General features: G+C 44.5%; 1 protein-coding gene across 2 annotated transcripts in view; it reads left to right on the forward strand.

Moving 5' to 3' along the window:
* The window catches only part of ASPHD2 (aspartate beta-hydroxylase domain containing 2), a 141,932-nt gene extending 116,749 nt beyond the window's left edge, over positions 1-25,183 (forward strand). For both annotated transcript variants that reach the window (XM_073582664.1, XM_073582663.1), the window contains exons 3-4: positions 18,995-19,108; positions 23,817-25,183. In XM_073582664.1, the coding sequence (XP_073438765.1) occupies positions 18,995-19,108; positions 23,817-23,926 (224 nt within the window). In that variant the 3' untranslated portion in view covers positions 23,927-25,183. The remainder of the gene's footprint in view (positions 1-18,994; positions 19,109-23,816) is intronic.
* The last annotated feature ends 711 nt before the right edge of the window (positions 25,184-25,894 follow it).

Here is a 25,894-nt window from a genome sequence, read left to right on the forward strand (position 1 = left end):
CTTTTTTCCGAGGCGGAATCGCATCGCGGAAAAAAATCGCAGCATGCTCATTCTTTTGTGCGGAATTGCAAAGAATTGCCGCGATTCCGCACCCATAGGAATGCATGAGAATCGCTTACTTCCCGCATGTGGCTATGCCCACCATGCGCTAAGTTAAGCGTCTCATGTGCGGTTGGTACCCACGGTGTGGAGGAGAGGAGACTGTCCTCCAGGCCCTGGGTACCATACCCCTGTAAAAAAAAGAATAAAAAATAAAAAATCTGGGTATATTTACCTTCCGACGTCCCGCGCTGCCTTCCCGGGCCACAGCGTTCCCAGTAATGCCTTGCGGCAAGGTCCTGTGATGACGTAGTCTCGCGTGACTCTAGCGGTCTCGTGAGATCGCTATAGCAACGCGAGACCAACGTCATCACAGGTCTCGCAAGGCATCGCTGGGAACGGGAGCGTCGCTGAGACTGCGCGGGACGTCGGAAGGTAAATATACCCCGATTTTTTATTTTTTAATTATTTTTTATATTCTTTCTTTTACTATTGAAGCCGCATAGGTGGCCTCAATAGTAAAAACCTGGTCACACTTGTCAAACACTATGTTTGACGAGTGTGACCAACCTGTCAATCACTTTCCAAGCGATGCTTCAAATCGCTTGGAAAGTGCTTGAATATCGCATGCGAAAATCGCAAACATAATCGCGGTAAAATCGCGCGGGAAAAAAACGTGCGATTTCTGGGAAGGAGTCCGGTTATCAGTGTCCGGATTTAAACGCATCGTGGGCACATAGCCTTACAGTTGAATTGTAAGTACAATAAAAATTACACTCCTGTCCATACTTTGTAGGTGGTAAAACTTGCAAAATCGTCAGTGTATCAATACTTATTTTCCCCACTGTACATTAACAATCAACAATAGAAAGAAAGATACAAATATGTTGTCGCAGGAAAAAGTGATATAAGTGAATTTCCACAGAAAATTGGAAATAATTCCCTATATTATTATTATTATTATTATTATTACCGTATATACTCGCGTATAAGTCGAGTTTTTCAGCCCAAAAAATGGTCTGAAAAAGACCCCCCTCGACTTATACGCAAGTCAAGCAAGTTTTTAAGTCAAACGTACTTTTCGGGAGGTGTTGCGCGGACGCGGCAGTCCGGCCAGCACACTGCCAGCACACGGCAATGTCCTCCGCGTTGCTCCGGCGCCATGTCTTTTTTATGAGTAGCCGCGGTTCCGCCCGCCTCCCCCGCCGGCTCTGCAGAGCTGTAGTTTTCTCTCTGACTGGTGAATCACCAGTCAGAGAAGGTACGATGAATGTAATTGGCCGCTCTGGGCCGCCTCCACCTCCAGCTCTGCAGCACTGAAGCTTTCTCTCTGACTGGTGAATCACCAGTCAGAGAACTTAGGAGAAATGCAATTGGCCGCTCTGGCCCACCTCCCCCTCCGGCTCTGCAGCTCTAACTTTCAATTCCTCTGTCCTGCATTCCCACCCCCACACCCTCCCTGCTCCTGATTCTCATACGCAGCTGCGTGCTGAAAAGAGCGGAGGTGAAGTGGGTGGCTGGGTTTTCCTCTAGCACGGCCCGTACGGAGCCTGCTATGAGGTTATGAAATACTGTATTAAAAAAACAATAAAGTGAAAGGCTTGTTAGCCTGTCATAAGTTGCCTCTCTCTCTCTCTCAGCCTCCTGCTGTCTCCCACTAAGGCTGCATTTCCCACCCTCGACTTATACGCGAGTCAATACATTTTTCCCAGTTTTTTGAGGTAAAATTAGGGGGGTCGACTTATACACGGGTATATACGGTAATAGCTATGAACCAGTTCTACGCCCGGGTGGCGGGCATTTTTATTGGTATATGGTCTCCCATCCTGGTATGTGCTGCCCCCCTCCTATCCTGGTGTGCATGGCACCCCTCATCCCTATCCTGGTATGCATGGTACCCTCACCCCCCCAATCCTGGTAATCATGGCACTCTATTCCTCATCCTCGTATGCATGGTCCCCTCACCCCCCTATCCTGGAAAGTGTGGTCCCTTCACCCCCCAATCCTGGTATGCATGGTCCTCTCACCCCCCTATCCTGGTATGTATGGTCCTCTCACACCCCCATCCTGGTATGCATGGTCCTCTGACCCCCCTATCCTGGTATGCATGGTCCTCTCTCCCCCCTATCCTGGTATGCATTGTCCTCTCACCCCCCCTATCCTGGTATGCATGGTCCTCTCACCCCCCCTTATCATGGTATGCATGGTCCTCTCACCCCCCTATCCTGGTATGCATGGTACCCCTCACCCCCCAATCCTGATATGCATGGTCCTCTCACCCCCCCAGTCCTGGTATGCATGGTCCTCTCACCCCCCCAATCCTGGTATGCATGGTCCCCTCGCCCCCCCAATCCTGGTATACATGGTCCCCTCACCCCCCTTTTCGTGGTATGCATGGTCCCCTCACCCCCCTTTTGTGGTATGCGTGGTCCCCTCACCCTCCTTTCTTGGTATGCGTGGTCCCCTCACCCCCCTTTTTGTGGCATGCGTGGTCCCCTCACCCCCTTTCGTGGTATGCGTGGTCCCCTTTTGTTGTATGCGTGGTCCCCTCACTCCCCTTTCGTGGTATGCGTGGTCCCCTCACCCCCCTTTCGTGGTATACGTGGTCCTCGCACCCCCCCCCTTTCGTGGTATGCGTGGTCCCCTCACCCCCCTTTTGTGGTATGAGTGGTCACCTCACCCCCCTTTCGTGGTATGCGTCGTTTCCTCACCCTCCATTCATGGTATGCGTGGTCCCCTCACCCCCCCTTACATGGTATGCGTGGTCCCCTCACCCCCCTTTTCGTGGTATGCGTGGTCCCCTCACCCCCCTCTTTCGTGGTATGCGTGGTCACCTCACCCCCCCTTTCGTGGTATGCTTGGCCCCCTCACCCTCCTTTCGTCATATGCATAGTCCCCTCACCCTCCCTTCGTGGTATGCATGGTCCCTTCACTCCCCTTTTGTGGTATGCATGGCCCCCTCACCCCCCCTTATCCTGATATGTATGGTCCCCTCACTCCCCTTTCGTGGTATGCGTGGTCCCCTCACCCCCCTTTTGTGTTATGCGTGGTCCTCTCACCCACCTTTCCTGGTATGCATGGTCCCCCTCACCCCTATTAAACTACACACATACAAAAAAAAAACATTTATACTCGCCCTTCTTCCCTGTGCTCCAGCGCTGCCTGTCACGTTCTGCTGGAGACCGGGGGAGGAGTCTGGCGCCGGAGTACTAACATGCCCATATCGCTGTCCGGCGCCATATTACTGAAGACACACTGCAAATGTGTCTTCAGTAAAATGGCTCTGGATCGTGCTATGCGCATGCGCGATTCCGGCTGCACTACTGCCCCGGTCTCCAGCCGAAGAGAAGCGCCGTGGCAACGCTCCTCCCGGTCAGGTAAGTATGGCACTGGACATAGCGGTATGCAATGTGTATGCATACTGCCATCTCCGATGCCATACACACTCCTCACCGCGCTGCCTCATTCTGTCTGGAGCCAGACTGCGCAGGCGCGTCGCGCTTGCGCAGTCTATAAAGGCTTCGGACAGAGTGACGCTTAGCCGGTTATATTATAGATGGCGCCATTCATTTCATGGTGTTTTACATGTGAGGAGGGGTATACATAAAAACAAGTACAGTAATCTTAAACACAATAAGTCTCTCCTCCTGTATCAGTCTTGAGGACCCTGCCAGTGAGGGCTCACAATCTACAATGGATGGTCGTGCAGTGGTTTGGTCGATTTGTGGTTACTGCAGGTTGTAGGCTTGTCGGAAAGACGTAAGTCTTCAGGTTCTTTTTGAAGGTTTTCATGGTAGGTGAAAGTCTGTTATGTTGTGGTGGAGCATTCCAAAGTAGGGGTGATGCGCGGGAGAAATCTTGTATGCGATTTTGTGAAGAGGAGATAAGTGGGGAGTAGAGAAAGAGATCTTGTGAGGATTGGAAGTTGCGTGCAGGTAAGTACCGGGAGATGAGGTCACAGATGTATGGAGGACACAGATTGTGGATGGCTTTGTATGCCGTGGTTAGGGTTTTGAACTGGAGTCTTTGGGTATTGGGGAACCAGGGCAGGGATTTACAGAGGGGAGAGGCAGGGGAATAGTGGGGGGACAGATGGATTAGTCAGGCAGCAGAGTTTAGAATAGATTGCTGGGGTGCAAGAGTATTAGAGGGGAGGCCACAGAGCAGGAGGTTGCAGTAGTCAAGGCGGGAGATGATAAGGGCATGGATTAGGGTTTTTGCAGATTCTTGGTTGAGAAATGTATGGATCCAGGAATTATTTTTGAGTTGAAGTCGTCAGGAAGTGGAAAGGGCTTGGATATGTGGTTTGAAGGAGAGATCAGTGTCAAGGATTACCCCGAGGTAGCGAGCTTGTGGGACTGGGGAGAGTGAGCAGCCATTTACTTTAATGAATAAGTCCATTGGGGGGTCGAGTGAGATGGTGGAAAGATGATGAATTCTGTTTTGTCCATATTAAGTTTTAGAAATCTAGCGGAGAAGAAGGATGAAATAGCAGTCAGACATTTTGGGATTCTGGTTAGTAGGGAGGTGATATCTGGTCCAGAGATGTAGATCTGTGAGATTCTATGAGCTGTCCGAGGCCGATGGTGTAAGTGGAGACGAGCAGGTGTCCTAGGACTGAACCTTGCGGGACTCCGACAGATAGGGGGCAAGGTGAGGAGGTGGTGTGCGAGTAGGAGACCCTGAATGTCCGGTCTGTTAGGTATGACGAGATCCAAGATAGGGCCAACTCCGTGATGCCAAGAGATGAGAGGGTCTGTAGTAATAGGGAATGGTCCACTGTGTCAAAGGCATAGGACAGGTCCAGGAGGAGGAGGACAGAGTAATGTCGCTTGGCTTTGGTGGTTAATAGGTCATTGGTGACTTTAGTTAGGGCAGTTTCAGTGCCGGCCAGAAGCCAGATTGTAAGCGGTCGAAGAGGAAGCAAGAAGAGAGGTGGGAGGACAGTTCAAGAAGGACGTGTTGTTCCAATAGTTTTGAGGCATAGGGGAGAAGTGTTATGGCGCGATAGCTAGATACAGAGGATGGGTCAAGAGAGGGCTTTTTGAGGATAGGTGTGATTGAGGCATGTTTAAAGCTTGAGGGGAAGACACCAGTTGTTAGTGATAGGTTGAAGAGATGGGTTAGGGTTGGGATAAATTCTGTGGTGATGTTTGGTATCAAGTGGGATGGGATCGGGTCAAGTGCACAGGTGGTGATTTTTGATCTTGAGAGTAGAGTGGAGAGTCGATCTTTTGTAATGGTGGAGAAGTTGGTTTTGGAGGAGGAGGGCTGAGCAGTTTGGAGGAAAAGCTCTGGGGGTTGTAGCCCAAAGCTTTGTCTGATGTTATCAATCTTCTGCTTGAAAAATGAGGTAAAGTCTTCATCTGAGATGAGTGGAGAGGGAGGGGGTGCCGGAGGAGGGAGGAGAGAATTGAAAGTCTTGAATAACTGTTTAGAGTTGAATAACTGTTTAGGTAGACATGGAGGATATGAGAGATGAGAAGTAGGTTTGTTTTGCTGCAGCGAGTGTGGCCTTGAAAGTAGTGAGGGACTGTTTGAATGGATGAAGTGCTCGTTGGAGTGGGATCTTTTCGATCTCCGCTAAGCAACCCTAGAAGCCCATCTCAGTTCTTTGGTCAGGCTGGTGTGCCAGGGCTGTCTGTTGATTTTGCTAGCTTTGGTATATGTGAGAGGGGCAACCGATTCCAGAGCTATAGCTATTGTGGTATTATATAATCCTATGTGATTCTAGAAGTGGCCCTGCCTCTACTGAGAGGTTGGCAGCCTAATAGGCAGCGCAAGAGATGGTTACCCACTCATCGTGGTCTAGCCCTAGTATCCCCTGTATAGCCCTAATGAATTTATATCAAACAATTTTGTGTGGCAAATAACAACAATGCAACAATACAATAGTAAATAAAAAATAAATAGGAAAGGTAGACTCGCCAAACTCTGACTAATGCACTCGCAGGATGCAGCTGACCTCCATTGATAAAGGCTGGGGCAGCACAGGGTGCAACCCACTGATGAAGACAGCCAGTAACCCAACAAAAGAGGGCTGCCTAGTGGGAAAAATGCGCAAAAATAAGGCTTGCATAAGATATAGGTAAGTGTGGTGCAAAGTGTCTGAACAGCCTATTAATGACGCCCAAAATATTAGCAGGCGGGCTGCTCAGCACTATATATATGCATCACACAGAAAAAACCAAGCCAACATAAAGAGGTCTAGCTGCATATAATAATATGATACAAAATGCTGTATAACAGATATAACACATAGCACATATGTACAAATATGGGCACAAATGCATAAGTAATAGTAGTGGTTATGATAATCCTGACTGCACTGGACACAAAATATATATGCACAACAATTCCAAGAGACAAGCATGTAACCAAAAGGGGAATAAAAAAATCACATTTCCAGTTAATCAAAGTATGCCTAATGTTGCTAAGGGGTACTTGCCTTTTCAGAGATGTACAGAGTCACCACCTTGACGTGTTTCCCCTCCCTTTCAAGATTCATCAATAGTCCAGGAAAAGAAAGGACTACCAAATGTCCAGGTGACCTGAGATGCTGCTGTGTCATATAGTGTCAAGGCTGTTTTATATACTTGGGTAGGTCCATAGCCTAATTACAGAGTCACAATGTTACATTAGATCAATGACTGAATAAGTCTCCCAATGTGTCATTGCGCATGCTCTGAAATTATGAATGCTAGAGCAGTCACATGACTCCCAATGTGCTAATCCCCCCTAGTCATAGGTTATGTGACAATGACATGCGCCAACATTTATGTTTTACCAAAATTTCGTAAAGGACTGAACCAATTGAAGGGACTCCCCATAGTTTCTGGAGTCAACTCCGTTATCCAAAATGTTAGCATCTATCTTGGCAAAATTTTGAAGCCATTTGCTCTGTCACTCACATCCTACAGGTGCTTCTCGCAAAATTAGAATATCATCTAAAAGTTAATTTATTTCAGTACTTAAAAACAAAAAGTGAAACTCATGTATTATATACTGTATGCTTCCATAACACCTCAGCAGTTCCACAGGCTGATCGCCTCCATGCCACGTTGCATTGATGCAGTAATTGATGCAAATGGAGCTACAGCCAAGTATTGAGTGCATTTACTGAACATACATTTCAATAGGACAAGATTTCGGATTTTAAAATAATTTTTCAAGCTATTGCTATAAAGTATTCTAATTTACTGAGATAATGACTTTTGGGTTTTCATTGGCTGTAAGCCATAATCATCAACATTAACAGAAATAAACACTTGAAATAGATCACTCTGTTTGTAACGACTATATATAATATACTAGCTGAAGAGCCCGGAGTTGCCTGGGCATAGTAACCAACTGTGGTTAGTTATAACAAATTCTAATGATTATATTGCACATAAAAACCGTGTATCTAATCCTATTTTGTGTGATACTGTCTGCTAAGCCGTGTATCTAATACTATTCTGTGTGATACTGTGTGCTGAGCCGTGTATCTAATCCTATTCTGTGTGATACTGTCTGCTGAGCCGTGTATCTAATCCTATTCTGTGTGATACTGACTGCTGAGCCGTGTATCTAATACTATTCTGTGTGATACTGTGTGCTGAGCTGCGTATCTAATCCTATCCTGTGTGATACTGTCTGCTGAGCCGTGTATCTATTCCTATCCTGTGTGATACTGACTGCTGAGCTGTGTATCTAATCCTATCCTGTGTGATACTGACTGCTGAGCTATGTATCTAATCCTATCCTGTGTGAAACTGACTGCTGATCTATGTATCTAATCCTATCGTGTGTGATACTGTCTGCTGAGCCGTGTATCTATTCCTATCCTGTGTGATACTGACTGCTGAGCTGTGTATCTAATCCTATCCTGTGTGATACTGACTGCTGAGCTATGTATCTAATCCTATCCTGTGTGATACTGACTGCTGAGCTATGTATCTATTCCTATCCTGTGTGATACTGACTGCTGAGCTATGTATCTATTCCTATCCTGTGTGATACTGACTGCTAAGCCGTGTATCTAATCCTATCCTGTGTGATACTGACTGCTGAGCCATGTGTCTAATCCTCTCCTGTGTGATACTGACTGCTGAGCTGTGTGTCTAATCCTCTCCTGTGTGATACTGACTGCTGAGCCGTGTATCTAACCCTATCCTGTGTGATACTGGGCTCCCCCTGCAGTCTGTGTCAGAGAGTGGTCTGTGTTGGCACAGTAATAAATTGTGTTATTTCCAGCTTTACAGAAGGACGATAACACCATAGAAATGATAAGAATAATAGGCCTCAGTTACCACAACTGTCTACAAAGAAAACTGTTGCTGATAGCAACCAATCACAGCTCATTTTTCATCTTTTAAACAGCTCTGGGACAGCGTGGCGAGTTTTGAGTGGCGACTTTTGTGTTTCGGCTTTTATGTGGCGAGTTTGGTGTATGTGTGGTGAAATGTGTGCTGAGGGTGGTATATGTGATGAAGCACATGGTAGTGTGTGGCGCATTTTGTGTGTGTTCATATCCCCGTGTGTGGTGAGTATCCCATGTCAGGGCCCCACCTTAGCAACTGTACGGTATATACTCTTTGGTGCCATCGCTCTCATTCTTTAAGTCCCCCTTGCTCACATCTGGCAGCTGTCAATTTGCCTCCAACACTTTTCCTTTCATTTTTCCCCATTATGTAGATAGGGGCAAAATTGTTTGGTGAATTGGAATGCGCGGGGTTAAAACTTCGCCTCACAACATAGCCTATGACACTCTCGGGGTCCAGACATGTGACTGTGCAAAATTTTGTGGCTGTAGCTGCGACGGTGCAGATGCCAATACATACATACACTTTTTCCCCCATTATGTAGATAGGGTCAAAATTGTTTTGTGAATTGGAATGCGCGGGGTTAAAATTTTGCCTCACAACATAGCCTATGACGCTCTCGGGGTCCAGACATGTGACTGTGCAAAATTTTGTGGCTGTAGCTGCGACGGTGCGGATGCCAATACATGCATACACTTTTTCCCCATTATGTAGATAGGGGTAAAATTGTTTGGTGAATTGGAACGTGCGGGGTTAAAATTTTGCCTCACAACATAACCTATGACGCTCTCGGGGTCCAGATGTGTGACTGCCAAATTTTGTGGCTGTAGCTCCGACGGTGCGGATCCCGGACATACACACATACATACATACATACATACACACCCACATTGAGCTTTATATATTAGATGGGTTTCACTTTTTGTATTGAAGAACTGAAATAAACTTTGATGATATTCTAATTTTGTAAGAAGCACCTGTACATTAGGGACACGGCAGATTTCTTGACCAAATTAGAAGATATCACCCTAGACAAGTATAAATACTATTCTGGCATCCATCAACATAGAGTCCTTTTATAGTAGCTTCCTTCATGACCAGAAGATTGAAGCAGTTAAACTTTTCCGCAAGTCTAGCAAAGGCTATTACAATTTGCATAACTCACGGGTTCTAAAACTACTTAGTCTCATACTAACCCATAATTTCATTCTTTTTGATGGCAATTACTTCCACCAGCCCAGGGGTACAGCAATTGGGAGCTCCTGTGCCCCATCTTATTCTCTTACACAAAAGTATACTGTTTACCAGTCACCGTAGTTATATTGCTACAGTGGGGGAAATAAATATTTGATCCCTTGCTGATTTTGTATGTTTGCATACTGACAGACATGAACAGTCTATAATTTTAAGGGTAGGTTATTTTTAGCATTGAGAGAATATCAAAAATAAAATACAGAAAATCACATTGTATAAATTATATAAATTTATTTGCATTTTGCAGTGAGAAATAAGTATTTGATCTCCTACCAACCATTAAGAGTTCTGGCTGCTACTGACCAGATGGATGCTCCTAATCAACTCGTTGCCTGCTTCTATAATGTAAAGTGCTGCGGAATATGTTGGCGCTATAGAAATAAAATTATTTTTATTATTATTAAAGACAGCTGTCTTACATAGTCCCCTTTATAAAAGACTCCTGTCCACAGACTCAATTAATCTGTCAGACTCTAACCTCTACAACATGGGCAAGACCAAAGAGCTTTATAAGGATGTCAGGGACAAGATGATAGACTTGCACAAAGCTGGAATGGGCTACAAAACAATAAGTAAGACGCTGGTTGAGAAGGAGACAACTGTTAGTACAATAGTAAGAAAATGGAAGAAATGCAAAATGACTTGTCAGTCGACGTCTATCTGGGGCACCATGCAAAATCTCAACTCGTGGGGTATCCTTGATCTTGAGGAAGGTGAGAGATCATCCTAAAACTACACGAGGGAGTTAATGATCTCAAGGCAGCTGGGACCACAGTCACTAAGAAAACCATTAGTAACACATTACGAAGTAAAGGTTTAAAATCCTGCCTCGCCCACAAGGTCCCAATGCTCAAGAAGGCACTTGTGCAGGCCCGTCTGAAGTTTGCCAGTGAACACCTGGATGATTCTGTGAGTGATTAGGAGAAGGTTCTGTGGTCAAATGAGACAAAAATTTAACTCTTTGGCATTAACTCAATTCGCAGTGTTTGGAGGAAGAGAAATGTTGCCTATAACCCAAAGAACACCGTCCCCACTGTCAAGCATGGAAGTAGAAATATGTTTTGGGGGTGTTTCTCTGCTAAGGGCACAGGACTACTTCACCACATCAGTGGGAGAATGGAAAGAGCCATGTACCGTAAAATCCTGAGTGACAACGTCCTTCCCTCTGCCATGACATAAAAATGGGTCCTGGCTGGGTCTTCCAGCAAGATAATGACCCAAAACATACAGCCAAGGCAACAAAGGAGTGGCTGAAAAAGAAGCACATTAAGGTCATGGATTGGCCTAGCCAGTCTCCAGACCTTAATCCTATAGAAACCTTATGGAGGGAGTTGAAGCTCCTCGTTGTCAAGCGACAGTCTCAAAATCTTAATGATTTAGAGATGATCTGCAAAGAGGAATGGACCAAAATTCCTCCTGACGTGAGCAAACCTCATCATCAACTACAAAAAATGTCTGACTGCTGTGCTTGCCAACAAGGGTTTTGCCACCATGTATAAAGTCTTGTTTGCCAGAGGGATCAAATACTTATTTCTCACTGCAAAATGCAAACAAATTTATATAATCTATACAATGTGATTTTCTGGATTTTATTTTTGATATTCTATCTCTCAATGTTAAAATTAACCTATCCTTAAAATTATAGACTGTTCATGTCTTTGTCAGTGGGCAAACTTACAAAATCAGCAAGGGATCAAATACTTATTTCCCCCACTGTATATTAGCATATTGCCATAGTTAAATAAAGATCCACTTACTATAGACCCTAATAAAATATAACTTTTAATTCATATAATAATGTAAAAACTCTTTATTTTCTAAATACATATTACTATGATAGGGAGGAAATGGGTAAATCGGGTATAGCCTGCTGTTTTTTTAAATCAGTAAAGGTGCTTTGTGCTATTGGCTCCTATTTAGCTTTTATTGCGGTCTACCCCGCCATTACCGGTATATTGCAGAGATCCTAACCTCTTAGCATTTGCTGGATGGGGAGACCAACAATAATATCTAAAAATTGCTCAGCTACTATGGAGGCTAGTAGGTGCCTAATTTTTAGACACAATGGCTCAGTGGTTAGCTCTGCAACCTTGCAGCGCTGGGGTCCTGGGTTCAAATCCCACCAAGGACAACATCTGTAAGGAGTTTGTATGTTCTCCCCGTGTTTGTGTGCGTTTCTTCCGGGTACTCCGGTTTCCTCCCACACTCCAATACATACTGATAGGGAATCTAGATTGTGAGGCCCCATTGTGGACAGTGATGATGTATGTAAAACGCTGCGGAATATGATAGCGCTATATAAGCAAAACCATAATAATAATACTCTCATGGAAGCAGACAGAGTGGAGTCACACACTACAGCACTGCTTCCAGAGAAGTGGACACTTTACAGTGTCACACTTTACACTACTGCTCCCATAAAAATGTGTAACCGTGCTTTGTCCACTTCTATGGGAAAAGTGGTGTAATAGAATAAATAAAATAAACATCCTGTAGGTAATTTCATACGCCCCTACATATAATAAGCTTGCACCCTTTAGTGCCTTTCATGTGGCACTAAAGAGTGTTTACCTTAATAAAAAATTGAAAAACCAATGTAGGATTCCCCCATATTTTTGGCAACTATGCAAGGTAAAGCAGACATCTGGTTCCTGTTTTTTCGGCCTTCCAACCTAAATATACCAAGTCACAGCCACCCTAGAATTGGTGCATCACATTCTGGCTCTTTTCCTGGATTTTTCTGATTGCCCTAGTGCAGTGGCAATCTGGGTAATGGTAATTGGGGTTGATGAAAGCTGTGAATTGTCAAAAATCACATCAAGCCCTGTAGTTAGTTATGGAGAGGCGTTGACACCCCCATTACTAACCCAGTAATGAAAAAAAACAGACAGAAAAATAAATTGTATGTGAATAAATACTCCCCAACACTTTCCCTGGTTTACCAATTTTTGATAAAAAATCCCATGGAGGTCCGATGTAGTCCATGGCGTTCCCACGACGATCACCGAATCCGACGTCCAAAGGCTATGGAGCCTTGTTTAGAGAACGACACTATATAGGCTGTAGCAGCAGCCACTCCAGGTCATGCTGCGTTCCAAGAGACCCGGCGGCTGTACTGAGCAGTGACATCAGTAACTACACCACTCATCATAGTTGCCAATTCCACTGTACAATGGCCCCATATGGTGCACCAGAGTATAATGAATCTATATAGTGCATCCTTTTATACGGCCCCCCCATGCTGGTATACGGGCCCTCACATCCTGTTTTTTTCTCCCCCCACCATCCTTGCGGGATATGCTTCAGAGTGCGGCAGGCGATATTTTCTTCAGCGTGCGGCAGGTGGATTTTCTTCAGAGTGCGGCATGCAGGATTTGCACTTAGTGTACAATAGGCAGGACCTGCACTGGAATGCGACCTTACACAACATTGACTGAAACAGGAAGGTTGCTCAGGCACCTCCCCAGTGGAGAGGAGGCAATATATACATAATGCTTCAAAACCATTGACTGGGGAGGAAATAGCAAGGGCACTCACCGGTTTTTTAAGAGGGCGGGAGCGCACGTACGCGTGCCCTTAGAACATGGCCAGAGACCTGGCTGGAAGTGCTGCTGGGAGCATGCGGAAGAGAGGGACCTACTGCAGCGCGGGTGAGTAATCTGACACACCGAGAAGCCGACGTGGTGCTAACACCCCGTGGCTATATTAGGAAAACAAAACGGAATTTCAGGAGTTACATTGGGGAGCACATTGGTGATATGATGTACAAAAGGGATACCCCCTTGTTCACCACAATAGGGAATTCCATGGAGGTATGACAGGGCTATATCCTTTTGTGTAATAGAGGTCATTAGACAAAGCCAGAGGGGAGTGGATTGGAATAAGGGGATACTGCAGAAGGAGAGTAAATGGATCTTCAGACTGGAGTCCCAGAATCCAAAGGTACTCGGAACCATTAACCTTTTCCCTCTTTCTGGTAATGTTTCTTATTATTTCAAGTATTTTATACATATATATATTTGTAATTATTTGCCCATTTTATTCATAATTTTGTTATTTTGTAGTGTTTCTTTTGCCATGCTCACAGAGTCCTTTTGCATACTCTTATATTTTGAGAGTTTATCTTCTACTATTATATATCTAATCATTCATGCCGGGATGAATGACTTCTCTCATCGACCCATGAATTCGGGCGCTTATGTCTTGTCATCTTTTGTGGCATAATTTCACTACTTTTATACCTTTTATTTATCATTGATTCATTGGAAATGTGTGCATATATATCTTGTGTCCAGTGTAGTGTAGGATCATCATAACCACTGCTCTTACTTATCCATTTGTACACATAGCTGTCTCATTCTGTTGTATTTTTGCATTGTTGTCATTCGTTACAGGAAATTGTAAATTGTATGATATAAATTCTTTAGGGCTCTACAGGGGTTACTAGGGCCAGACCATGATGAGCGGGGGCACGATCTCTTGCGCTGACTAGTACCAACCTCCGTTGTAAAGGATTGTCTTAACACATTATCCTGGAGCTAAAGTTTATAAGAATCTCCAATCTTTCTTCGGACCGTGTTTCATCTCACCTCTGAGACACATACATGTATTGTTAAAGGCAAGCCCTACCATCCTCCGCTATGGTGACTGTTTGCCTATCTGACCATATTCGCTGGTTTTGGTTTTTTTTCCCGGTTACTGGTAACATAAAATCCTGGCCATAGAGTTTATAATGTAATATACTCTTTTGCCACTAGATATCTGCATCATAGTAGAAGGCAGCCATAGCCAATGTAAAAGAGCTGCTGGTAAGAAATATCAGTGTGTGGCTGAAGCCACATGTAGTGTCAGGGGAGCCGTGCAGCTCAGCTAAAACTAGGCCCCAGTGAATGGGGAAAGATCTAGAAAGTCAGAGCCTGAAAAATGGGCAGAAAAACTGATTGAGGAGCCTCAGTGACCTGTTATTGGCCTTGGAATGTAGTATCCAGACGTTGCGCCATTTTTTTTTACAGAAAGGTATAAATATTGCTCTTAGGGTATAAATACACCTCTTAGCATTTCCGAGGAGTATTTTTATTCAAGTTTGTAATGCATAGACATGACTAGTGACATTCCGAAGAAGTTGATGCTTTATTCAGTTTACACCCTTGACTGGATAGGTGATAAATTTCTGATGGATGGGGGTCTGCCCGCCATGACAGACTCACAGCAGTCGGACATTTTCACCAATCCTGTAGACAGGTGATGTGTCATTAGTGACACAAGTTCAACACATTTAGGGGGTTTACCCACTGCTTGACATCCCCCTTATTAATGTCGAAAGTGTACTGAATAAATGTAAAAAATGCATATGTGCCCCCAGGCTCGCACCACTTCTCTGCTCTGAGTGCTGCGTTCTAGTGATGCTGTTTGTCATGTGAACACTGCACACGATCAGCAACCGGAGCGTTCGTGGGCTGTTCTGTCCTACACAGACAGAGCAGCACTCACCAGGGGAGGGGAAAGGGGTGAATTAAAAATGGGTGGAATAGGCAGTTCTAAGTAGTGATGTTGCTCCATGAAGAACTCTCCTTATTTTATTTATTTTTTTTAGAGAATCTACTTTGTAACTGCCAGCAAGCAAATGTCAGGCGTGTAAGTGATGGATAGCCTAAGTGGTTGTGGTGTGTGGATCCCTAGGACCACGTGCACACGTTCAGTATTTGGTCAGTATTTTACCTCCGTATTTGTAAGCCAAAACCAGGAGTGGAACAATCAGAGGAAAAGTATAATAGTAACACGTCACCACTTCTGGATTCATCACCCACTCCTGGTTTTGGCTTACAGATACTGAGGTAAAATACTGACCAAATACTGAACGTGGCCTATTAGATAGCTTCAGTGAGTGCGCAATTTAAGGCGAAAGACAACCAAAAAGTGCACATGCTCCATAGTCTGAGTGGTGTCACTGAAGAAAAGCTGATGGGATAATGGGAGTGAAATGGTTTGAGAAACTGTAAAAGAAAGGGTATCATGGTTGGATCAGTATGGGCTTCATTCCTGAATGAGCAACCACTGGTTATTGAGCTGTAAGCCATGCTGTAGGGTGAGCGAGAGCCAACAGCCACTTCAGGCACATCTCCCAGTTGGGAAGAAATCTTATCCAACAGTAAGTTCTCCAGCCATCAAGTGTATGGTGTAAACCAGTGTGTTTTAAGCGCCAAGTATCCTGTGCCACCAAGTAAAAATGTAACCAAGAGTCTGTTGCCCCAATACTCATTTAAACCATTTGCACATTCACATAGGGGACTTACCCCCTATAAAATACTTGTAGTACAAATTTTAATAGTTTTGTTTTATGTAACTCATGTTTTATTACATACTAGCTGAAGTGCCGGCGTTGCCCGGGCATAGTAACTAACTGTGGTTAGTTATAAAAAATTATAATGATTATCCTTCATTCCATAGTCCAGTGCCCATATTACCCATCATACATATCCGCCATCCCATAGTCCAGTGCCCATATACCCATCATACATATCTGCATCCCATAGTCCCGTGCCCATATACCCATCATACATCCTCCATCCCATAGTCCAGTGCCCATATACCCATCATTCATATCCTCCATCCCATAGTCCCATGCCCATATACCCATCACACATCCTCCATCCCTTAGTCCAGTGTCTATATACCCATCATACATATCCTCCATCCCACAGTCCTGTGCCCGTAGACCCATCATACCTATTCGCCATCCCATAGTCCCACGCCCATATACCCATCACACATTTTCCATCCCATAGTTTCGTACCCATTATGACATCATTTTCGCCATAGCAACCTATTATGACATCGTCACCATGAGGGGCGGGGCTTGATACACACACACTCAGCTCAGTACACCATTCTACCCCCTCAATTCCAACTTTACTCCCCTCCTGCCAATTTGATGATAGGCAGCTCTCTTTGGAGCTCAGTCAATGTTGAACCCTCAGCCCTGTACACACTGGTACTGCAGGAGCTAAGAACTCCATGTCAGTGTGTGAGCGCTCTCATGTCAGCATCAGCCACCTTCCACTGTGCAATCTTGTTGGCAGTGAGCGACCACTGCAGAAAGTATGGGGGATCAGATGGCGTCCACATACACTAAAGGCCCCTTTACATTTAGTGATGCACCAGCGATCCCGACCACGATATGACCCGGTCAGGCAGATCTCACCAGCGACGCAGCAGCGGTCGTTACTTACCTTTCAGACGCGGCGATGATGACGTCCTCCCGCCCGCGTCCACGCGTCGCTCATCGGTGCCAGAAGGAAGCAGCCGACGAGAAATGGACCTGGACAATCTCACGCGATCAGCGATAGCCAGCGGGGGAGCCGGTCGGAGGTAAGTATCAAACATAGCGATATCGCTAGCAATATCGCTGCTGCGTCACAAAATCGGTGACGCTTTAGCGATATTGCTATGTGTAAAGCCCCCTTAACACTGTATATGCCACTGTGTGTGCTCTCAGCCCCTGCAGTATCAGTGTGTGCATGATTAATGATTCCAATACAAACAAAACCAGAGATAAAAAAATAGTAGACAAATAGCCTGCAGTAAATAAATTGAAATAGTGCATGAAAGTAATGAAATGTACCTAGTTAACATAATTTAATTTAAAGGGAACCTATCACCCCCCCGCAGGCGTTTTTAAGTAAAAGAGCCACCTTGTGCAGCACTAATGCTGCATTCTGTCAAGGTGGCTCTTTTATTTAGGGTACCTTCCACCGCAGAAATAATCTTTTTTAAAATTGGTCAGACATACCTGATATTTGTAAGGGGGCAGGTCTTTCCCCATCTGACAGAGGCGCCTCACATACATCACTCATGTATTCCTGCATTGTGTCTCCGCCTCCAAATCTTTATTATCAAATCATGGCGCCTGCGCCGACTGTACTATGCATTCTTGGTTATCGCCGCTCGTCCTCTGTCATGACGTTGGCGGCCAGAGATCCGGCCCCGCAGTCACTTATGGTTTATTCACGCTGCGGGGCAGTAATCTCGGGCATGCGCAGTAGTTATCTCTGGCCGCCCCTGGGAATCCTGCGGTGGAAGGTACCCTAAATAAAAGAGCCACTTTGACAGAATGCAGCATTAGTGCTGCACAAGGTGACTCTTTTACTTAAAAATGCCTGCGGGAGGTAGACAGGTTCCCTTTACAAAAATGTAAAAGCCATCCCACCACGTCATGTGACCCTGTTCAGGAAGGTCCTAACCTCTAATATTAAAACCTTACCATTTGTCAAGTGATGTGCATGTGGATAAGGGCCGAGAAGACCTGAGACCCGGTTTATGAATGAGCAGTCATAGGGAACCACATAAATGTACTATCCAGCGCAAGAAAAGGCAGACTACACCTATATTTGCACTGGGTGCAAAAAAAACTGAAAGAGAAAATCTTAAGAGAGGAACTGGGCTATAACTTGGTGTGTATGCAGCATGTAAGCGCATGTTCACATTGGACACTAAACAGGCAAAAAATTATGTTTTTATGTTGGGTTTTGTCTGTTTAGTGGCCAGTGTGAACATTGACTTACACGCTGCATGCACACCAACCTTTATTCCAGTTCATCTCTTTAGATTTTTTGTTTGTCTGTTTCCACCCATTGCAAATATAGCTGTGGCCCATTTTTTATTTGAGCTGGATATTACATTCATGTGGTTCCCCATGGTTACATGTCCACTAGCCGGTTCCCAGTCCTTCTCAGCTCTTATCCACATGCACGTCACTTAACAAATGGTAAGGTTTTAATATTAGAGGTTAGGACCGTCCCGAATATGGTCACCGTGACGTAGTGGCTTTTACATAGTTAACGTCATTTTGATAAAAAATAAGCACGGTTTAATTTTTTTTCATGCAATATTGCTGTATATTTATTACTGTTAATTTATTTATTGCCTGTTATGTTTTTATCTTGGGTTTTGTCTGTTTAGTAGCCAGTGTGAACATGTGCTTACAAGCTGCATGCACACCTACTTTTATTCCAGTTCTTCTTTTTAGGGTTTTTGTTCCAATACAGGCTGTCAATCATCATAAGGGGAGGGGCGGAGGATGGTAATTAAGCAAGTGGTACCGTGTACCAAGCACTTTGCTGTGAGGGTGCACCAAAGCCCCTTATTTTTATATGGAATAAATATGTTCTACATAAAACAAAAGAATTAAAATCTGTACCACGAATATATTTATGGGACAAAGTGTCATGTGGGAATGTATAAATGATTGATTTATTTTGAGTTTTCAGGGTGACCTTTAATATGTGAATGCTGGAGATAACTTACACTGAAATAATTATTTCTACTACAGTATGAAACATTTTGAAGCAGACATACCTCTAAAGGGTACTATGTAATAACACAGCATGTCTCATTTCAAGGTCTACGAATCCCAGCTAACTGTGAGCTTGTGGTCGGAGGAGAACCTCAGTGTTGGGCAGAAGGACATTGTCTTCTCTTCGATGACTCTTTCTTGCATACTGCATTTCATGAAGGTAGGTTCCTTTTCTACTTTATTGAAGTAGGTTTTATTTGTTTTTGTGAGTTGACTGTCAGTAGTCACATCATGAAAAACATTTTCATGTAGATTTTGAGGATGTTGTCCAGTGTTCCCATGGAAGCGACTGAAGCGCCGGGACTGGAGAAGGGTCTAATCTCAACTCTTGTGATCAAACAATTCAACCTGTGCACTGAACATGATAGGATGTCATATCAAAGCGAACCTGTCAGCAGGATTGTGCACAGTAACCTACAGACACTGTCAGGTCGGCACCGTTATGCTGATTAAAACGATACGTTAGTTGATGAAATCCATTCTGTGGTTGTTGTTTAATCTTTATTTTCAGTATTGAGTTAATGATATGCTCTTGCTCTGGGGCGGGCCTGGAGGAGGTCTTCATATGGTGCTCTAATTAGGTATTCATAATGCAGACTGCTGACAGGTCACTGATCCCTCATTGACCTGCCCCCTAGTTTACATAATGAATATCCTATATATCTTCGGGGAAAAAACCTTCTGCAGGCAGGAGCTAGCAGTGGCGCCTGCGCTACAGCATAATCGCATATGTAATGTGTTTATAATTAATTTATTTGCTGTTCTCCTGATATTCCTAAAAAAAAATCTGATTGAAAATGGCGCCGGCCGCACCTGCGCAGTAGCAGCTATCAGAAATCTCATAGCTGCTACTGTGCAGGAGCCAGCAGCGCCATTTTCAAATGTATTTTTTTATTTTTTTTAGGAACATCAGGATTGCAGCAAACAAATGTGTAATGTGTATATCATTCATTACATATGCGATCATGCTGCAGTGTAGAAGGGTATTTTTTTCTCCCAAGATTTATAAAATATTCATTATGAAAACTGAGTTATCAAGATCACTGAGGGATCAGTGACCTGTCAGAAGCCATACTGGTGAATACCTTAGCAGAGTACCACATGAAGACCCCCCCCCACAGGCCACCCCGGAGCACGAGCATATCATTAACTCAAAACTGAAAATAAAGATTAACAACAAACACAAGATGGATTTCATCAACCAAGTTATCATTTTAAACAGTATAATAAAGGCCCCGTCACACACAGCAATCTCACTAGCGAGATCGCTGTGTGTGACGGGGATCAGCGACCGGCCCCCGTGCCGGTTATCGCTGATCGTGCTCGATCGGCCTAGGCCGTTTTTCGATCGCTGATCTCCCGCTGCCCAGCACGCATCGCTGCGTGTGGCAGCGAGAGATCAGCGACGCTGGATGCTGGTTTCTAATATAAACATCAGGTATCCAGGAGTCGCGTGACTCTTAGATACCCGATGTTTACCTTGGAAACCAGCGTGTACGCCGGTTTCCAAGGTAAACAGCGGGTATCCAGGAGCCGCAGCTCCTGGATACCCAATGTTTACATTAGAAACCAGCATCCAGCATCGCTGGTCCTGATCGCTGGAGGAGCTCACCAGCGATCAGCCTAACGATGTCCCAGCGATCCCATCATATCGGATCGTTGGTGGGATCGCTGGGACATTGTTACGTGTAACGGGGCCTTAACAGCACCGACCTGACTGTCTGTAGGTTACTCAGCACAATCCTTCTGACAGGTTCCCTTTAACCCCTTCCTGACCTGTGACGCAGCATATGCGTCATGAAAACCTGTGCAATTCCGACCTGTGACGCCAAATAGGCGTCATGGCAGGATCGCGTTTCTGTGGGTCGGGTGACCGGGGTAAATGAAATGTCACTCAACCTGCAGGTACGTGAGGCACTATACTTGACCTCGGGGGGTGGCTTTGCCCCCCCCTCCCCCCGTGGCTCCGATCGCTTCTGGTGACCTCTGTGTCACCCCCCAGATGTGATTGAAGCTAGCGTCCATGTGACACTATCCCTCCAATCAGATGTAGAGGGGCGGAGTAAAGTATGGCTGCCCTCGCTCTTTAGCCTCTTCCCGTCCTAGGAAACTGAAGAACAAGGTCCCTGCCTGCTGCCCTACTGCCACCGACTGACCGCGATCCCTGCCGCTGCCATCCGGTGCTCCCCTCTGTTGCCCTCCGCTCCCCCCAGCCTTTCTTCACATGGGGATTGTGAAGATACCAAAAATTCGCCAATACTGGAGTACTGATATTTTACATTAAACTCCAATATTTGGCATGAGTATGTTTCGCAAACATTTTGAGGCGATTGATAAGTTTCTCCATTTTAGGGACAATACTGAAAACTTTCCTCGCGATGACCCGAATTTTGATTAGACTGTTCAAAATTCGGCCGGTTATCAAACATTTCAGCAACAAGTTTGCTGAAGTGTACATTCCCCAAAGGGAAATTTGTGTGGATGAATCCCTCATCCACTTCAAAGGGAGGCTTCAATTCCATCAGTACCTGCCCAGCAAGAGGGCGAGGTACTGGATAAAACTCTATAAGCTGTGTGAGAGTACCTCAGGGTACACTCACAGCTTTAGAGTTTACCAAGGGAAGGACAGCAGGATCCAGCCCCCAGAATGTCCACCTGCTCTGGGGGTGAGTGGGAAAAGAGTGTGGGATTTTGTCCACTCACTGCTTGATAAAGGTTACCATCTGTACTTTGATAACTTTTATACAAGCATCCCACTCTTTCATTCCCTCTCTGCCAGAGCTACCGCAGATTGCGGTACTGTGCGCAGAAACCAGAAGGGTCTCCCTTTGTCGCTAATTGAGCAGACTCTCCCAAAGGGTGGGAGCCGAGCCTAATGTGGCGGCAACATGGTTGTGGTCAAGTTCAAAGACAAAAGGGACGTCTTTTTCTTGACAACTACAATTCATGGTCCCAGCACCATGGCCACCACTGTTAGATGTACCCCAGCACAGGTGCACAAACCAGACTGTGCCCTGGGGTACAACAAACACATGGAGGGAGTTGATCTTTACTACACCATGCTGACCTACACAACACCACACACACACACACACACACACACCAACCTGACGTACACTAAACCACACACACCAACCTGACGTACACTACACCACACTAAGTCAGGTTGGTGTGTGGTATAGTGTACATCAGGTTGGTGTGTGTGTTGTAGTGTACGTCAGGTTGGTGTGTGTGTGGTGTATACTACACCACACGCACACCAACCTGATGTACATTACACCACACCACACACCAACCTGACGTACACTACACCACACACCAACCTGACATAGAGTGTCAGGTTGGTGTGTGTGGCGTATTGTACGTCATGTTGGTGTGTGTGTTGTGTATGTCAGGTTGTTTGTGTGTGGTGTATACTCACCACACACACCAACCTGACGTACACTGCACCACACACACCAACCTGACGTACACTACACCACACACACCAAGCTGACGTACACTACACCACACACCAACCAGACGTAGTGTGTCAGGTTGGTGTGTGTGTAGCGTAGTGAACGTGTATACTACACCACACACCAACATAACATAGTGTGTCAGGTTGGTGTGTGTGGCATAGTGTAATTCAGGTTGGTGTGTATGTTGCAGTGTACGTCAGGTTGTTGTGTGTGTGTGGTGTATACTACACCACACACAACCAACCTGACGTACACTACACCACACACCAACCTGACATACACTACACCACACCACACACCAACCTGACGTACACTACACCACACACACCAACCTGACATACACTACACCACACACACCAACATAACATAGTGTGTCAGGTTGGTGTGTGTGGCGTAGTGTATTTCAGGTTGGTGTGTATGTTGTAGTGTACGTCAGGTTGTTGTGTGTGTGTGGTGTATACTACACCACACACAACCAACCTGACGTACACTACACCACACACCAACCTGACGTACATTACGCCACACCACACACCAACTGAAACAGACTAAGGGACTTTTTAAATGCTTAGGAAGCCTTTGCAGGTGTTTTTTGTTAATTTTTCTAATCTACTGAGATAATGACTTTTGGGTTTTCATTGACTGTAAGCCATAATCATCAACATTAACAGAAATAAACACTTGAAATAGATCACTCTGTATGTAATGACTCTATATAATATATGAGTTTTACTTGTTGCATTGAAGAACTGAAATAAATGAACTTTTCAATGATATTCTAATTTTGTGAGACGCACCTGTACATTTAAGCAATAAAGTATATTACTGCAGGAAATTGTGCTCACCATGTAACTTTTTGTTTGTGCTGCTGGATGATCCTTTGAAATGGGGCAAACTTGTGTATCCTGATAGTGCACACAGTGGCAGCTCGCAGGATTCACCAGCTCCAGGAGTGGGAGTTCATGTGACTGGAAATATGTTTTGTATACTTCAGGTCACATTCCGAATAGACTTCTCCAGCCTCGCTCAATTCATTTGTATTGACAGCACCCACAGTGCCTGCTGTTAGGACTTAAGGCCACGTTCACACCTTCAGTATTTGGTCAGTACTTTACATCACCATTTGTAAGCCAACACCAGGAGTGGAACAATCAGAGGAAAAGGTACAGTACCAGAACTTCTGCATTTTTCACCAACATTTGGTTTTGGTGTACAAATACTGATGTAAAATACTGACCCAATTCTGAACATGTGAATGCGGCCGTTGAAGTCTGCAGTCTCAGGCAAGTGACTGCAGAACTCCGAACCTGGACAACCCCTTTAAGATCCATTCCCAGTAATAATATTTTAGTGCAGCGATTCTTTCTCATTTACATTAAACGCTTTCTTTCATTGTTATTACCTTAGGATCAGCTGAGGAAGGACCAAGAGTCATTTTCATGGTTGATTTGTGGCACCCCAACGTAGCAGCCGCTGAACGCCAAGCCCTGGATTCCATATTTGCTCCTGGACGCTGATTCAAGAAAACTCACTTTTGCAACAAAACGTCTATGCTCAAGGGATCTTGCCTCAAACAAAAACAAAACAAAAAAAACAAAAAAAAAAAAGCTTGTCTCTAAAACAAAAAGAAAAAAAAATTGTCTGTGTATATTAAGTACATCATATGTTACCTATTTAACCATTGGCTTTTCCATAGGTTTACATTGTAGAAATTATGTGATCAAGTATATGCATCAACCAACTTGCAACCCTGGCACGAAAGAGCACCGAACTCTACTCAGCGAGGAGAGCACGTAATATGGAAGCTAAAGACTCCTGGCTCCATATTTATTAAACAGCACAAGCCAACTTTCTACTTAGAAGCTTATTAACACTGAGACCAAGGCTGGGAGAAAATCAATAGGCGCTAATGAGAAGCATTCAGGGAATGGCTGAAAAGACTCCAATGCTCGGTTCCGTTACGAGGACTGTATTATCTCACATTGCAGCTAATCCCATATTCTTACTAGAATGCAGCACTACTATAGTATGTTACATGTTGCTACTGTATATTCACACGACTCTGAAATACAAAGTGAAGGACGTGACATAATGAGGTGTACTCCTGACATGGACATGACAATACTCCGGAAGATTCATGTCAAAATCTATCAATCGCTTAGAGTTACCTTCTCGATCCCCCGACATGTATCAGGGTGATTACACCTTCATCAATCATACGAGAGTCGCCTCTCTCAGCCATGACGAGCAAAAAATGGATAATGTCTTTTTTAAATGAGCCTCTGTACGGCATTCGGAGATTTCACGAATGCAGTTGATATCGCTTAAGTCGTAGATAAACTGAAATAAAATTGAGGACTTTCTACTACGGTCCAAATTTCTAGAGACTTTTTTCAATTGACAAATAGAAATAATTATTAAGGTCATTAGATATCTCTACCTATATATAAATATATATATATCAGCTCACTTATGTCATTGTGGGCAATGGAAGGGCTGGGTCAAGATCATTTTTAAGGAATTTCAGAGAACTTGTATCTTTATCCGACCAAAGCATTTTGTTTGTTTTTTTTTTTGTTTGATGAAAGGAACCTTTCCAGTTTGTCTGTCTAGTGTTCCAGCTCCAAATTTTAGGATCTCTGTTTATGGTGGTTGTAAAGCAGCCAATTTGTCTTTAATGTAGATTTTTTTTCTTCTGTCTTGTACTTTCCCAGTGCAACAGACTCATTTTTGTTCCGTAATAAAAGAAAAAAGTGTCTAAGATATAGAATGATTTCATTTGGTGTTTTCCTGTGAGATAACATTAAGTATACATTTAAAATGTGTGTGTGTGTGTGTATATATATGTGTGATATATACAGTGGGGCAAAAAAGTATTTAGTCAGTCAGCAATAGTGCAAGTTCCACCACTTAAAAAGATGAGAGGCGTCTGTAGTTTACATCATAGGTAGACCTCAACTATGGGAGACAAACTGAGAAAAAAAAATCCAGAAAATCACATTGTCTGGTTTTTTTTCATTTTATTTGCATATTATGGTGGAAAATAAGTATTTGGTCAGAAACAAAATTTCATCTCAATACTTTGTGATATATCCTTTGTTGGCAATGACAGAGGTCAAACGTTTTCTGTAAGTCTTCACAAGGTTGCCACACACTGTTGTTGGTATGTTGGCCCATTCCTCCATGCAGATCTCCTCTAGAGCAGTGATGTTTTTGGCTTTTCACTTGGCAACACGGACTTTCAACTCCCTCCAAAGGTTTTCTATAGGGTTGAGATCTGGAGACTGGCTAGGCCACTCCAGGACCTTGAAATGCTTCTTACGAAGCCACTCCTTCGTTGCCCTGGCGGTGTGCTTTGGATCATTGTCATGTTGAAAGACCCAGCCACGTTTCATCTTCAATGCCCTTGCTGATGGAAGGAGGTTTGCACTCAAAATCTCACGATACATGGCCCCATTCATTCTTTCATGTACCCGGATCAGTCG

This window comes from Dendrobates tinctorius, unplaced genomic scaffold (assembly GCF_039654945.1).
Source record: "Dendrobates tinctorius isolate UK_male_01 unplaced genomic scaffold, ASM3965494v1 ptg000073l, whole genome shotgun sequence".
In the NCBI taxonomy this organism is placed as follows: domain Eukaryota; kingdom Metazoa; phylum Chordata; class Amphibia; order Anura; family Dendrobatidae; genus Dendrobates; species Dendrobates tinctorius.